Source organism: Garra rufa, chromosome 22, assembly GCF_049309525.1.
Source record: "Garra rufa chromosome 22, GarRuf1.0, whole genome shotgun sequence".
NCBI classification, from domain to species: Eukaryota; Metazoa; Chordata; class Actinopteri; order Cypriniformes; family Cyprinidae; genus Garra; species Garra rufa.
Window position 1 is genome coordinate 31,811,710 of NC_133382.1, and position 15,787 is coordinate 31,827,496.

Genomic DNA, 15,787 nt, shown 5'->3' on the forward strand with positions numbered 1-15,787 from the left:
AATGTACCAAACATCAATCTTGTTTCACATTAAAGAAGTTCAGAATGCGAATGAAACTGATTTGCTCCATTAAGGCTTTGAAATTACCAGTTAAATATGGTTGAGATAGAAAGTCAGACAGACAAAAAGATACAGTGCCCTCCACTAATATTGGCACCCTTGGTAAATGTGAGCAAAGGTGGATGTGATAATAAATCTGCATAATTTATCCTTTTGATCTTTTATTTACAAAATTCACAAAATTCTAACCTGTCATTGAAGTAAAACAATACAACCTAGGGGTGAAATCTCATTATGAAACAAATGTTTTTCTCTAGTTCACATCCTTTTCCCACAGTTCTGAGTTTTGTCCAACAATGTCTAATGAGTTTGGAGAACACCTGACAAGAGATCAGAGGCCATTCCTTCAAACAGTATCTCTCTAGATTCTCCAGAATCTCTCTCTTCCCAGCTTCATGTTGGTGCTTCTTTTCTTCAGTTTCTATACAGGGTTCAGGTCAGGGAACTGGGACGGCCATGGTAGAAGCTTCATTCTGTGCTCAGTGACACAATTTTGTGTTGATTTTGATGTTTGTTTTGGATCATCATCCTGCTGGAAGATGCAACCATGGCCCATTATAAGATTTCTAACAGAAGCAGTCAGGTTTTGATTTTTTATCTGGTGGTATTTGATAGAATCCATAAAGCCATGTATTTAAACAAGATGTCCAGGACCTCTGGCAGAAAAATAGGTCCACAACATTAAAGACCTAGAAGTATTTTTAACCGTGGGCATGGGGTACTTTTTATCCCTGTCTGCACCAAAACCATCTGGAGGGTTAGCTGCCAAAAAGCTAATTTTTAGTTTCATCTGACCATAGAATATGCTGGAGTTTGTTTTTGGGTGAGCCAGGAGGATTTTTTCTTGAAACCCTCTGGAACAACATGTGGTGATGTAGGGGCTGTTTGTTTATTTTAGGCTTTCTGACCACAAGACTCAACAATTCTCTGCAATTCTCCAACTGTGATCCTTGGAGAGTCTTTGGCCACTCAACCTCTCCTCCTTATCGTGCATTAGGATGATATAGACACACATCCTCTTAGGCAGATTTGTAACATCTTTAGTTGATTGGAACTTCTTAATTATTGCCCTGATGGTGGGGATAGGGATTTTCAATGCTTTAGCTCTTTTCTTACAGCCACTTTCTATTTTGTGAAGCTCAACAAACTTCACATCAGAACTACATTCTTTGGTTTTACTTCTTGTGATGGATGATTAAGGGAATTTGGCTTTTGTGTTCCTCATATTTATAATCCTGTGGAATAGAAAGTCACGACTGGACAATTTTATACTCCTAGCCACCCTGGTGTGCTAAAAAAAAGTGTAATATTAATGGGAATATACTTTAGAGATATTTTACTAAGACAAATTTTTAGGAGTGCCAATAATTGTGGCCAACATGAACTAGAGAAAAACATTTAATTCATAATGAGATACTTCAATGAAAGGTTAGAATTTTGTGAATTTTTCAAATAAAAGATCTAAAGGATAAACGATGCAGATTTATTTTCACAGTCACCTTTGCTCATATTTACTAAGGGTGCCAATATTAGTGGAGGGCACTGTAGATAGATAGATAGATTTACTCACATTTACTCACAGAGAGCCTTTGTCTGCTGATCAAAGAAAAATAATAAACCCCTTCTTTAAAATAAGCCAAAACCTCAGTTACAGAAATGCATACTAAGTCTTTAATTTGATGCATGTAAAACACACAAGATTTATAGCTTGGCCATATAACAAGACCAAAAGTAATGAGTGCTGGCAGACCTTTGATTTATATGTCAATCTGACCTGACACAGTGATGCAGAGGTTGCTGAAGAAGGAAAATTTGTGCTTTTCCAGCACATATTCCTTCCGTCTCTCCATCTCTGGTCCCCTTGCGCCTCCTGTGCTGACACCTCATTTGTGACCAATAGACAATGGGCGGATATATGAATTCTCTGTGTCAAGAGACAACAACAGAAAATGGTGAGACACCAGCTCTCTTACCATGGAAGCATCTCTAAACAATTACTCTCATTAATAGCTCCCTGCTCTCCTATTTCTGTGTGCCACTAGCAAGATTATCAAGATAATGGGTTTGGCTTTAATAATAAGCACTTAAGACTAATTGTCCAACTAGCTGAAAACGCAAATAAACATTACAGCTTTGGGATGGACAGCATCTAATGAGATCATTAGAGATGGTGAAGTCATTTAAATAGAAACACCGCCATCTAGTGCAGAAAATAGTGGTATTAGTGAACTGTACAAAAATATAACACATCCTGTGTGCAAGACTGGAGATTTTATAATTTCTATAACTATCAAGAACACTATATAGTAAACTATAAGACGTCAGCTATTATTTGAACATGCTAACTTATTTTAATGGCGAATTTGGTATTATAAATCCACAGTGTTTGGTTTGATCTTATTTGATCACTTTAATATAATAAATCCAAACCAAGTACATTCCATCGCTTGATTTTGTCACTAACATTATGTGACAAACAAACAGACACCTGGAAGCATTGTTCACGTCCCACCGTTTTAAGCTCCGGATATTCCGCCTCTTTACGCTCACGTAACATGACTGACACAAGCCTCCCCCAATAAGCGCTTCGAGAAAACATGATTGGCAGCGACATTGACCAATCAGCGTTCGAGCTCCGGCAGCTATGGCGTCTGTGCCCCGTCTGCTGATTTGCAACCCGCCGAAATAGGATCGGTGAAGAAGGAGACCTTCGATCGGTTCGCCATGGACTGTTCTAGGATCAGTAAGGTTTAAATACGACTCTAACCATAGAGCGGTAAGTAAGAATACTGTCAGTAACTTGTGTCTGATTCAAGGTTAGTGTTCGTAACCAGAACAGTCCGAACGAAACGAAGGTTTGAAGGCTTTTGAGCACAATAATTACGGTGGAATATCACGTTTCAAACATAATGGTGGCTTTGGCCTGTCCTACTGTTCATCAAAACAAGTAGATTATCTTTCCTCTCAAAGTCAGCTCTGACTTTTGCACTCGGGTTTGTGTGTATAAACATTGACTATATGTGGAATAAACGAAACATTAAATCACAAAAACATTTCTTTGTCAAACGCAGGTGCTGCAACCCAGTTTTATTTACTGGGTGGTTGTAATGCACAGAGTGTGTAAGAAACATACAGTCGCGCGATCACATGCACGCGCTCCAAACTTCAGCAGTCTCGCGTCGCGGCGACGCTGTCAAAAACGTTACGTTGGCTAACGTTCCCATCTGTATCTGTGAACAAATATGTGATAATGTAGCAATAAGGTCATAAGAAATGCTTTTTGTTCGGTCTCATTTTCTTAATTTGGAATAAATGGTTAAAGAAGTACGTTATGCTACAAAATACTACACACAGGATTTGTCAACTTTAGCATGTTTGTAAACGTTAACATGCAAGCTGAACATTTTATAGACCTGTGTGTCCATTGTGTTCACTGTTTTTTTTTTTTTTTTGGGAAGGATAAAAAAATATATTAACAGAAATCTGGTGTGTATGATAGAAATTTGTTTTTTTTTTGTTTTGTTTTTTCAGAAAAGGAAAATAACATTAGGATATCAGTATATTAAAGAAAAATGCGCTTTTAAATAAATTAATGGGTCAAACTAAAAACATAAAAGTATTTAAAAAAAACACTGAAATTAATTTTTTTGTTATGTTTTCTTTTGTTTTTGTCTGGCAACTAATGTAAAAATGTTATCTCTGTTTAATGTAAAATTTAACTAAAAAATCCTAATTTAGTATAAAGTCTTAATACTACCAAAAGATCTATACAATTAGCAAAGTGTGAATTTAAAATAAATAAAATGATAAAATGAAAATCTAATGTAAAATTAAAAATACAAATAAATAAAGTCAAAATAAATAAAATGGAATATTTACTTTCCTAATACACATTTCTAAAAATTGAAAAATGTTATTACTTTATAAATAATGGTTTTTGCTTTTTATATACTTTAAAATACAATTTATTCCTGTGTTGCAAAGCTGAATTTTCATCATCAGCCATTACTCCAGTCTTCAGTGTCACATGATCCTTCAGAAATCATTCTAATATGCTGATTTATTATTAGAATTATCAATGTTGACAACAGTTGTGCTGCCAAATATTTTATTGGAACCTGTGATTTTTTTTTCCAGGATTCTTTGATGAATAAAAAGTTAAACAGAACAGCATTTATTCAAAACAAAAATCTTTTACTGTCACTTTTGATCAATTTAACACATCCTTGTGTTATAAAAGTATTCATTTCTTTTTAAATAAAGAAAGCATAGCAATTTACTGACCCCAAACTTTAAACAGTAGTGTTAATTTAAAAAAAAGATTACTATTTTAAATAAAAGCTGTTCTTTTTTAACATTTTATTTATCAAAGAATGATGAAAAAAGTATCACAGGTTTAAAATATATATTAAGCAGCACAACTGTTTCCAACATTGATAATACATCAGCATATTAAAATGATTTCTAAAGGATCGTGTGACACTGAATACTGGAGTAATGATGCTGAAAATTCAGCTTTGCATCACAGAAATAAATTCTATTTTAAAGTATATTAAAATAGAAAAACACTATTTTAAATTGCAATAATATTTCACAATATTACAGTTTTATTCTGTATTTTAAATAAATTAAATGCAGCTTCTTTCAAAAACATAAAAAAAATGAATGGCAGTGTATGTATGTGTATATATATATATACACACACACACACACACATATACCTGTTCATGTTTATCTAACTATCCTTTTTTATTTATTTATCTTTTTTAGATACAAAGTTGCGTTAAAAAGCTGGTCATCATCGTTGCTTGTGACACAAAAAATGGATCCGTCTACAGGTATGCACATGTCCGCTGTTCCCCAGAACAGCGACGTCGTCCACGTCTCAGTCGGTAACCCCATTATAACCATGTATCAGCCTCAACAGCAACCTCCGAACATCGCACAAATCATCACACAGCATGTGGTACCTCAAGAAGTCTCCTGTCAGGCTATACCACACACTATTCAATCCCACGTCCAAATGCCAGCTCACATCCAGACTCATTCACATATCCAGCCTGCTCAGCATCTACAGCCTCCACTGCAAAGCCACATGGAAGCACAGGCTCATATTCAGACCCAAGACCACATATCAGCACAAGGTCCATCAGAAGGCCAGAGTGCCGCACCGTCTCAAGATGGTGGTGTGAATTCACTGCAGGTCCCTTTTGCAGAAGTAGCCTCCCTGCTGGACCCTAACATGAAGAGCTCAAAGGCACGCAAGTACCAGATCCATTATGACGAAGTGAAGAGGAGATTGGAACCGCCTGAGAAGATGTCTCTGCGATCTCTAGCTGCCTACACGAGAGTGAGTCGAGGTCCAGCTAGTAAGAAAACACTCTTGGAGTCACTAAATGTGTTCGGACTGTCACCAAGCACCAATACAGCAGTATCCAGTTCCTTTTCCAAACTGACTGAAGGTATGTCTGGACTACCACCACCAGTCAAAAGTTTTTGAACAGTAAGATTTTTAATGTTTTTTGAAGAAGTCTCTTCTGCTCACCAAGCCTGCATTTATTTGATCCAAAGTACAGCAAAAACAGTACAATTTCAGTACAATATATTTTAAAATGTAATTTATTTATGTGATCAAACCTAAATTTTCAGCATTATTACTCCAGTCTTCAGAATTAAAAATGATAGTAATTAATAGTTTTGTTTAGCGAGGATGCTTCAAATTGATCTAATATTTATAATGTTACAAAACATTTGTATTTCAGATAAATGCTCTTCTTCTGAAATTTTTATTAATTAAAGAAAAAAAGCTGTTTTTAACATAATAATAATAATAATAATAATAATAATAATAATAATAATAAATGTTTTTGAGCAGAAAGCCAGAATATTAGAATGATTACTGGGAGTGGAGTAATGATGCTAAAAATTCATGTTTGAAATCACAGGGATAAATTACATTTGAAAATATATTCAAATAGAAAACAGCTATTTTAAATAGTAAAAATATTTCAAAATGTTACTGTTTTTGCTGTACTTTAGATCAAATAAATGCAGGCTTGGTGAGCAGAAAAGACTTTAAAAAAGATTAGAAATTGTACAGTTCAAAAGCTTTTGACTGGTAGTGTGCTTCAAAAAATGAAAAATCAAACCTGTTTGAACATAAAAGATGTTTTTATAGTTTTAGTAGCTTTTTGCACATAAAATGAAAGTCACCAGTATCAATTTGGAACCCATTGACTAATTTTATGGGCAAAATCAGTTGAAATATGCATTAAAATATCTTGTTTTATATCCACCTTTTTCCTCAACGCAGAAGTAAGCCTATGGGTGAGACTTCTGGTTCATTATCTTCTATAGGGAAATAATGAGAAGAATAACAACATGCAATATACGGTAAAATTGTTTGCACTACAAACTAGTGTGCACATAATTAAGATAATACATTAAAAAAATATGGTAAGACACCAGTTTGCAATGTCAATGTTTTGTACAGCTAAAAATAGCTGGACACGAATGACACCAGAAGCCAGACCCGTAAAATTTACAAAAAAACTCTTACGCCTGTTTCACACATACTCCGTCTGCAGTGCGTATGCGTTGCGTATTTTTTTCCGCACCCATGTTAACAGATTAGAGCGTTCACACTGCACGCGGTTGCTGTCCGGCAGTACATCCCAGAATCGGTGCGTTTGCAGCAGTGCAGCGATCGTTTCGGCACAGAGTCTATTTTTTGCTGTGCTGTATTGCGGTGCATGCGCTGAATTAAAATGACAGCGCATTGTTCGCTGTAAAAATGAACATGGATTGACACGGAAATGTACCATAAATGCAGTCTACTGTGTTTCACAGTCAACACGTGGCTTTTTGGCTAGGTTTAAAATAGTGCAGTTTTAAATAAACAAGGCAACATAATAGATGCACTTGTCCAGGTTGAAAAGTTCTTTAAAAGATTGTTTTTAATAGAGATTTAATGCGAAAGAAAGGCACAGAGAACCGACTGTTTCTGTCTGTGGTAAGTTTTAATTTAAAATATTTCTGATAGCCCAGTTTCAATAAGAAAAGGAAACTATAGCCTACCTATGCTGTTTAAATGTGTTGCAACTTGCTTGAGCAACTTAATATACAAATCTAGAAGTCAAGTGCATTGAATAATACGTTGTTTATAATACGTTGAGTTTAAACGTGAATATATCTAGTATTGTATTAGTGTACTGTGATAAAATCAGGAACGGACTGCAAACGCGTCCTGTGTGAAAGCAAAACGAGTCCGTGCTGCTTCTGCATCGCATACGTAACGCACACAGAGTATGTGTGAAACAGGCGTTACGAGAAGAAAAAGGTGGACACAAAAGTAAGTCATACTGATTTGAAACTCACTTTTGTGAGTAAGTGATGAAAGAGTTGTAGTTTTTGGGTGAACTATCTATTTAAACACAACCAGAAATTAATTTAGACAAGGTTGAAGCAAATGAATTCTACATAACTACCTGAATTTTCATTATTTTCAGGTGACACAGCCGCCCTTTGCAAAGACATGAAGGATTTCGCACTGCAGTACGTCGATTATGAGAATATGGCGAAACAGTTGCTACCTGAAACAAACCAAGTACAGCACTGGTCGAAAATCATTGAAACAAGGTAAAGTACCAGTAGAAAGATTGCTAAAGGATTCTGTTCTGATTCAAAAAAGTCTATTTTAAGTCTAATTTGAGTTGTTTTCTGCTGTCACACAGGAACTATCTAGAGGAGATGCGGAAGATTTTTAATGACCCTGTGAATACCCGTTTGTTCTCCAATGTTACGCATGGTCTTGGTAACGGCATGATGGACGTGGCTCTCGATATCATAGACACCGTCATCGACCGACAAATCCGAATCCTCTCAGGGAACACCGACCCCAAACCTGAACCTCCAGTGAGAAGGATAAGGAAACGCAACCGCAAGCCCAAAGCCGCCACGGAAGATGGCAAACCTAAAGAAAAGGGCAAAAGGGGACGGAAGAAGGGAAAACAGATGCGGCTGGATACTGTTGTTCCTGAGGTTCAGCAGTCCACAGAAATGGAGAGCAGCGTGTTAACACTAGTCTCTGTAGGATACGAAACCATTTCCAGTGGACTTAATGCAACCAATGCAGGTCTGGCATAACATCACGTGCCTAAACGGCACAGAGACACTGTGAATTCTGAGTGCAAAAAGTTTTTTCATAGAAAATTTTAGTTTTATAAGCGTTAGACTTCTCTCCTTCTCTCAAGACTGAATATATTTGTTTTTTTCTCACAATCTAGTCAATCAAGAAAATAATGTGGGTCTGAGAGGGTGTTCAGAGGAGATGTTTTGATTTAAACCAATCATGTGTTGCCCTCAACCTTTTTGTCATTTGTGGCAAAAAAACAAATGTACACAGACAGTGTATGCTATTAATGTAGCATGCAACGAATTTGTTTTTTGAAGCACTATGTTGTATTCTCATGAAATGTTCACAATATTAGTTTCTGTTACTTTCATTTTGAGAATTTTATCTTTGAAGTTGTTCTTTGATTCTGTTGTCTTTAATCTTACAAACTCCAAGCAATTTCGTTTGAGAAAGAACATCTTTTCTTGGACATTGTTTGATTTTTCAGACTATTTATTTCCTTTCTCTATTTGTGTCTGATATGTAGTGTATGTGAACGACTGTAGCCTGTACTCGGTAAGTTTTGGAGATTGCTCATCATGTGCTTGTATTAAAAGCATTACCTTTTTTAAGCAGTTTGTGTATTTGTTTTTTTTTTATACTAACTGAAAATTTATTAAATTTATGAATTTATGAATTTACTGAAATTCTTGTTTGTCTTTTTCAGTCGCAAAGAAAATGTAGTTTTCTGAAGAAAACATTCCAGGATTTTTCTCATATAATGGACTTCAATGGTGGCTAACAGGTTGAAGGTCCAAATTGAAGTTTTGATGCAGCTTCAAAGGGCTCTACACAATCCCAGCTGAGGAACAAGGATCTTATCTAGCGAAACGATCGGCCGTTTTCTAAAAAAAAAAATACAAAATTGTATACTTTTTAATCACAAATGCTTATCTTGCACTAGCTCTGCATCGGGAAAAATCACACATGGTTCTTCATCTGTGTACTTTAGGGCGAAAATCTTTTTCTCTGCTTTTCTCCTCCAACTTAAAAATTGCCCGACAACATTGTTTTACCCTTTTTTTTTGTAAAGGGCGTTTGACTTTCTTTGCATGTTCGCTTTGTAAACACTGGGTCAAAACTTCCATCTACATCACACCTGCGTGACTGCATAATGCATGAGGTCAAGCTAGTGCAAGACGAGCATTTGTGGTGTAGAAAGTGACCAATCATTTCGCGAGATAAGACACTTATTCCTCGGCTGGGATTGTGTAGAGGGATTGTGTAAATCCTGGAATGTTTTCCTCAAAAACCTTAATTTCTTTTCAACTTAAGAAAGAAAGACTTGGACATCTTGGATTACATAGGGGTGAGTAAATTAGCAGGAAATTTCATTCTGGAAGTGAACTTCTTTAAATTTTGATGACCACAATCATTTCAGAACATCATAGAGACATTTTTTGATATGATTCAGTAAGTAATATCTACATTCATAGCCATTCAGAACAGCTTTGCAGTCACGTAGCATCATACTAGCGTTGTGGTGGCAAAATGTACACAATTATATCAGAACATGTAGTTACGTGAATGTTATAATTGATCTGTTTTGTACATCCAGGGTCGGACTAGGAGGGCTTTTGCAAAAATGCCACGAAAATTAACTAAATGCCCTGTAAACAAAAGGGCAGGTGCTAAACAATGTATTAAGGCTGTCACGATTAAAATAAAATGAGAAAATTAATGAAACATGTTAATTTGAGGAATTACATGTAGATTTGTTGACGCTGCATCAAGATGGCTTTTACGCACGTTTTTTTTTTGTGGAGCGTTGAGCCTTATAACCAATTGAACGCGTTTCTGTTGAATTTAGAAATGCATTGGCCAATCAGAGGCGCTTAGATAAGTCAGCGCTGAACGTACGGGAGTTGCGGTTGAGTGCGCACTTTCGCGAATTCCCTCATCATAAACAACACAGTGCAGCTAAGATGTAAATAAAAGATCAATTTCGTAGCTTCAGTGCTTATAATGAGGGTTTTTGCATTTTCTATATTGATATTAATAATCATTATTACAATATAAAGAACAATAATCTACAATCATTTTGTCACAATATTGCAGCCCTATAGCTCCTGTTTTTTAGCTCCTGTATAATTTAGATACAATTTTAAACAGTCTATTGACAACACATATTGATTAAAGTAACTAGGTAAATGTAAGTATTTGACATTAAATACAACATAATATGTTTTTTATAATAACAAGGTAATTATAAAAATTGCCCTCAGGAATGTAAAAAAAAACGCCTCTGGAAATCAATACCTTAAATGGAAAAGTACATTTCTGACCCTGATCCTCTTAAATATCAATAATCGCTAATTGGTTTGTTTTCAATTATGTTCACTTCAACTGCTTTGTAATCTTTTGTATTTTCACAAAAGATTTTCCCACAAAGCAGCTTTTCTGAATCCCGAACGAGCATGCAGAGAAAATCCTCACCATGGAGTCAGATTTGTAGTTGAGCCAATGATATTGTTTGTCTGTTTGTTGTTATTCTCTCTCTCTCTTCTGCCCTCTAGGAAACATTTGATGCGGGCGTTCTGCAGTTCACAGTGTCACCTATCACTACCATACACCTAGTGTATGGCTATCGTCATACTGAGGATTTGGAGTGCATTAGTGAAGAGAGAGAGGAGAGACAGGGATTGAGAGGAAGAAAATAAATGACTGATGAGTGAGGGAGGGAGGGAAGGAGGAGTTTGTTTCGCAAACATACCTGTATGTACAGCCCAAGCAAGAGTGGAGAGATCAGGTGGAGGACCCAAAAAGGACAATATTCCACAAAGATATATTGATATAAAGTAAGAGATGGAGCTATGTGAGATTTTAGATCAAAAACACCTCCTCCTTGTGGTAATCTGGGACACAAGCAGTGCTGAGAACTAAACAGGTCATCACAGGCTCACAGACATATGGACAAGATGGGAGCCAGTCGTCCACTGCCCAATGCACCTACCCAGTCAGCAAACAATTTTGGCCCAGATTTGGCATGCATCTGGCACAGCTGGCATTTATCCGGCACTGGCATACAGCATGTGGGCCAAACATGGCCCGAGTTTGGCAGAGATGGTACCGGTTTTAAGGCGGCACACAAGACCTGGGCCAGATGTCAAATGTAGTATTTGGCCCAAATGTCAAATATAGATATGTGGCCCACATAAGATTGGCCATATTTCACCCACATTTCAAATATTTTTTATATAAAATCCCAATGTTTTAATACACAAAGAAGTTTCCATCTTCATGTTTGCATTCTGGGTCTAATGCCTTGAAGTTAATCCAGGCAACAATGAAGATTTAATTATTTAAATTATGAAAATCAACTGTAATTGTTTGATTTCAGTTCATAAGTTTTTTTATGCCATGAATGTACACCAGTAGACTTTACTTTTCATAATTTATTAACATTTCTATAATGTGATTAAATCCTGCATTCAAAATTATAGCTAACCCTGGTGGATTAAAATGAAATTATGAAACTATTTATTTTCAACACCACACAACATTATTTAATCACAGTCAAAGTAACTATGAAATGTGCAACAGCAACAATACTAATGGATTTATGGTTTTTATACATTTAAAATTAAATGTATTGTTTTTACGTTTGTTTGTTTACTGGAAAAACGTTTACCCAGCGCGCACCATTCAGGATTTCAAAAACCCGGAAATGCGAAATTAGCCTATCAGAGCCCATCAGAGCAATGTTTTCCAAAAGGCGTTAATTGTCATTTGCAGTGCTTAATGGGATTGTAGTTTTATTTACCCACTTGGCTGTAACGCACAGTCTCGTATTTTTGTCTTTTTGACAATTTTTATTTTTATTTTTATTTTATTTCAGATCGAATGTTTTAAATGTTGTGATTCACGTTGTAGCTGGTTGTTATGATTTATCACTTATAACGCTTTAATTAACAAATCTTCAATAAGGAAAAGTGAATACAAATACTCCCGGAACCATATGTCTTTTCAAAAAAGCAGGCGGACGCTGCAGTCTTGCACAGACTTCTGAAACCAAAGCGGTAAGTGCGAACATACGCACATGTATCGTTGCAAGTTTACTATATTCTTCTTACATTTTGCTTCGGATTTATTAATTAATTGACGTTACACGCGAGTGCCCTTGTTTTAGCAGCACGTGAACGCAGTTTTAATCTACGTGTTGTAAATACAATAAACTATGTCACTAACTTTACTCCTGAAAAAGTCAGTATTTTTCTTATGTCACTTAAATTTAATCGTCTTTGACAGATGATTAGGGTTATAATTAATTGTAATGGTATTTGTTGTTGGAGCCAATGTAACGTTATATATTAAATTACAGATAAAATTATGCATTTTTGTTGTACCAATGTTTTGGAATTTCATTTGTGGTGTATGTCATGTTGAAATTGAGTAAATGCTTGGAAAGGGGTATACATGTTTCTTTATTCTACTTCACCTTGAATGTAATTTATTTGAATTTAACTAAACCATTTATAAATGGGCATCAATAATCATTGTCATTACACTCCAAATGTTACAAGAGATTAATTGTTGTGCAAAAATTGGTATCACCTTTATAGTGACCAAAATGATTACAATAACCAGTTGTTATTGATGTTCAAAAGTGCCTGGAATGACACCCAAATCATTTCAAGTTTTATGTTTAAAATATGCAAACAAAAAGTAATTTGATTTGTTGTATGTTTAAACATAATCAATAATGTGCACATTTTAAATTACAACATGACTAACATTTTATCCAGCATATATGAAATGTTCAAAAAAGAATAGTTATAGATATTTTGTCTGCTTCATAGCCCCATAGGGCCAGAATTAATAGTAATATTTAAAATCACTGTTTTACTTTTTAAATTTCTTCTTTTTGTTATGCTACTTTTCCAGATGACTACAAGAAAGCTAGACGTAAACTACCTCTAGCTGTTGATCACACAGACGTTGATCAGACCGATGGAAGGAACTCACCAATTTCAAAGAAAAAGAAAGTAGGGGTTTGGTTAGATTGTTTGTTTATATTAATGTTTCGCACCACATTTACAAATAAAAGTATATCTTGGAATTGGTAAATGTGTTAGACCTAAGAACATTCTTTTCCCCGGAGAAGATGATGATGATGCTGATAATAATGAGACAGAAGAACGCCTACATTAACCAAAATTTAAGAGAAGGGTAAGAATCTTCTGCTTTTTAAAATAATAATGTATTTTATCACAGCAGATAAATGACCAAGAAATTTTGTACTTTTAAGCAGAATGTATTCCATACCTGATGCTCCAAATATTCCTAGACAGCACAACAAATTAGACCCTGGAAAGCCAAATTAGACCCTAAGCTCTTCCACAGTGCTCCTGACATCCCTAATGATGAGATGGAAGGCATTTAAGGAACAAAGTCAAAAAACAAGTAAGAAGTGTCAGCTTTTTTTAATTACAGTGCATTTTATTACAGCTGTTAAAGGACTAAGATATTTTGTATGTTGCAGGAGGTATGCCTGGCATCATGTTCTCTCTGAGAGCTGTAAATCAAGCACTGAGGCCCTTTTAAGGCATGCCAACGTCGAGGTCAGAAGACCACCCCACAAACGTAGGGATATCCAGGGCACTCTGAACCTTCAAGGCTCCATGAGCCACACTACACCTGGGACATCCAGCAAACATCCAGTTACCAAAATTGTGAGTATATTGTCTAGCCCTTTTCAGAATGCACTGATAGTGTGTCATGGGATTAGCCTCAGGATCATCTGATTTTGATTAATTCACATTGCCAGTGATTTTTGCAATCTGTGCATGCTCACACACACACACACACACACACACACACACACACACACACACACACACACACACACACACACACACACATAAAAATTCTGTAAAGACATGTGACATCAGGATGTGACAAGTAATGTACAAATAAGTGTTGCGTCTTTTCCACTTTTATGTATATTCCACTTTTTTTCCTCAATTCTTTGTGGAAAAACTACACTATCACTGCTGTTTTTAATTTGATGATATAGTGCTTCATGGGACTGCAGTTATTTCTAAAGCCTTTAAGTACACAGTCTTGTACCTTTTGTCTTTTTGTCCAGTTTTCAAAAATGTTTTTTGTTGTGGAGATTGTCATCACAATTTTTTATATCTCTCTTTATTTAAATGCTTAAAGCATGAATGCACTCTATAAGAGATTAAGAAAATGAAGGACAGAGAGAACGTTTTATGTATATAGTACCTCAACACAAGCTCAAGGTTGCATAATAAAAACATACACTGAATTTAAAAGAAGTAAAAATAAACAAAATCCCAAGTAGAATTAATCTATACATATTTCACACAGTCATTTTAAGCTAAGTGGTAGTGTGTTCCTGAGATGTGTAAAATTATCTTTTACCCATAGTAGACAGTCAGAATTTGGGCTATTTCAGACAATCTAAACGATGAAGGGCTGGGGGAAGTAAGAAACGATAATTAACTGGAAGATGGGTAGATGGTAAAAGACAATACAGAATGTTTGTCTAAAGGTCATTGGTTCAGTTTTTGTGGTAATATTGTATTTTATCCAATAGCCATGTTACCTGTTACCTGATGCAAAAGCTAATTATACACCATGTGTGCTTGTGTTTTTCAGCGGCTGTGAGGTGCAACTGTCTGACATCTGAGGCCAAAGAAAAATTAATTCATGCCATCATTAAAAGATGGCTATATCTCGCCCCAGACAGAGATGGTGGCCGAAAAGAGAGGATGAAGAATAGAGTGTGTGAGGAGAGTACGACTAGTTAACAGACTTTAGGAATGGATGTTCCAAGGCTTTGTTCAGAGTGCAACTTGTTCATTAACAGAATCATGAATGTTTCAGAGTCATTTGAAGAGTGCTACTTCCTGACCATAAACCTGGACGCTCAAGTGTTATGTGAAGTGAAACTCGATGAGTAGAAACATGGATGTTCAAGTGTATGTCAAGTAAATTTTGTTCCTAATCAGAAACATGGACAGTCAAGCTTTAGACAAAGCATGAAACTTCATGATCAGAAACATGGATGATCAAGTGTTACATTTAAAATAAAACTTCATGAACTAAAACATGGCACAGAACTTCTACTTACTTCATTTTTATTGCAGAACTGACAGGGGAGTGGTATTTCAGAGTTGTTTGAACAACTTTAAAATGTCAGGTGTCAATGCTTTGATGTTAACATGATTAAACATTTGTTAAGAATACTGTCTTTGTTGTGATTATTTATCTAGGAGGTTATGGCTGACATGTGGAACCCATCTGGTCCAGCATATAGGACCAGAATAGAGCCAGCTATGGTTACACAGGTGGCAGAGATATTGATCTCTCATGGCCTTTTTATGGCCCATATTTTGGCTGCCAGGTTTAGTTCACCTGTAGATCAGGCTCAGGTGTGGCTCAGTTTTGGGCATTCTGGTTAAACACTGGTGTTGATATGGTTTACTTAAGGCTGTGTTTTGGTTCAAATGTTACATTTTGATCTGGCCCAATTCAGGGCCAGTTATAGTTAATTTACTTGGCTGAGACTTGGGCCAGTTATGGCCC

At 35.8% G+C, this 15,787-nt stretch overlaps 1 protein-coding gene and 1 long non-coding RNA gene across 5 annotated transcripts; both read left to right on the top strand.

Moving 5' to 3' along the window:
* Positions 1-2,742: 2,742 nt before the first annotated feature.
* LOC141298253 (uncharacterized) lies at positions 2,743-8,808 on the top strand. The gene is made up of 4 exons (XM_073828764.1): positions 2,743-2,836; positions 4,831-5,522; positions 7,569-7,698; positions 7,794-8,808. Exons 2-4 carry the CDS (start codon positions 4,883-4,885, stop codon positions 8,203-8,205), a joined length of 1,182 nt encoding a protein of 393 aa, XP_073684865.1. The 5' UTR covers positions 2,743-2,836; positions 4,831-4,882; the 3' UTR covers positions 8,206-8,808.
* Positions 8,809-11,189: 2,381 nt separating this feature from the next.
* On the top strand, positions 11,190-15,485 carry LOC141297802 (uncharacterized). Of its 4 annotated transcripts, XR_012341463.1 has the most exons (6): positions 11,190-12,252; positions 13,118-13,218; positions 13,309-13,402; positions 13,485-13,636; positions 13,716-13,905; positions 14,858-15,485. It is a non-coding gene; the product is annotated as an uncharacterized lncRNA (long non-coding RNA). The 4 variants fall into 4 exon arrangements; XR_012341462.1 differs by having other exon boundaries at positions 11,190-13,218; XR_012341461.1 differs by having other exon boundaries at positions 13,118-13,402.
* The last annotated feature ends 302 nt before the right edge of the window (positions 15,486-15,787 follow it).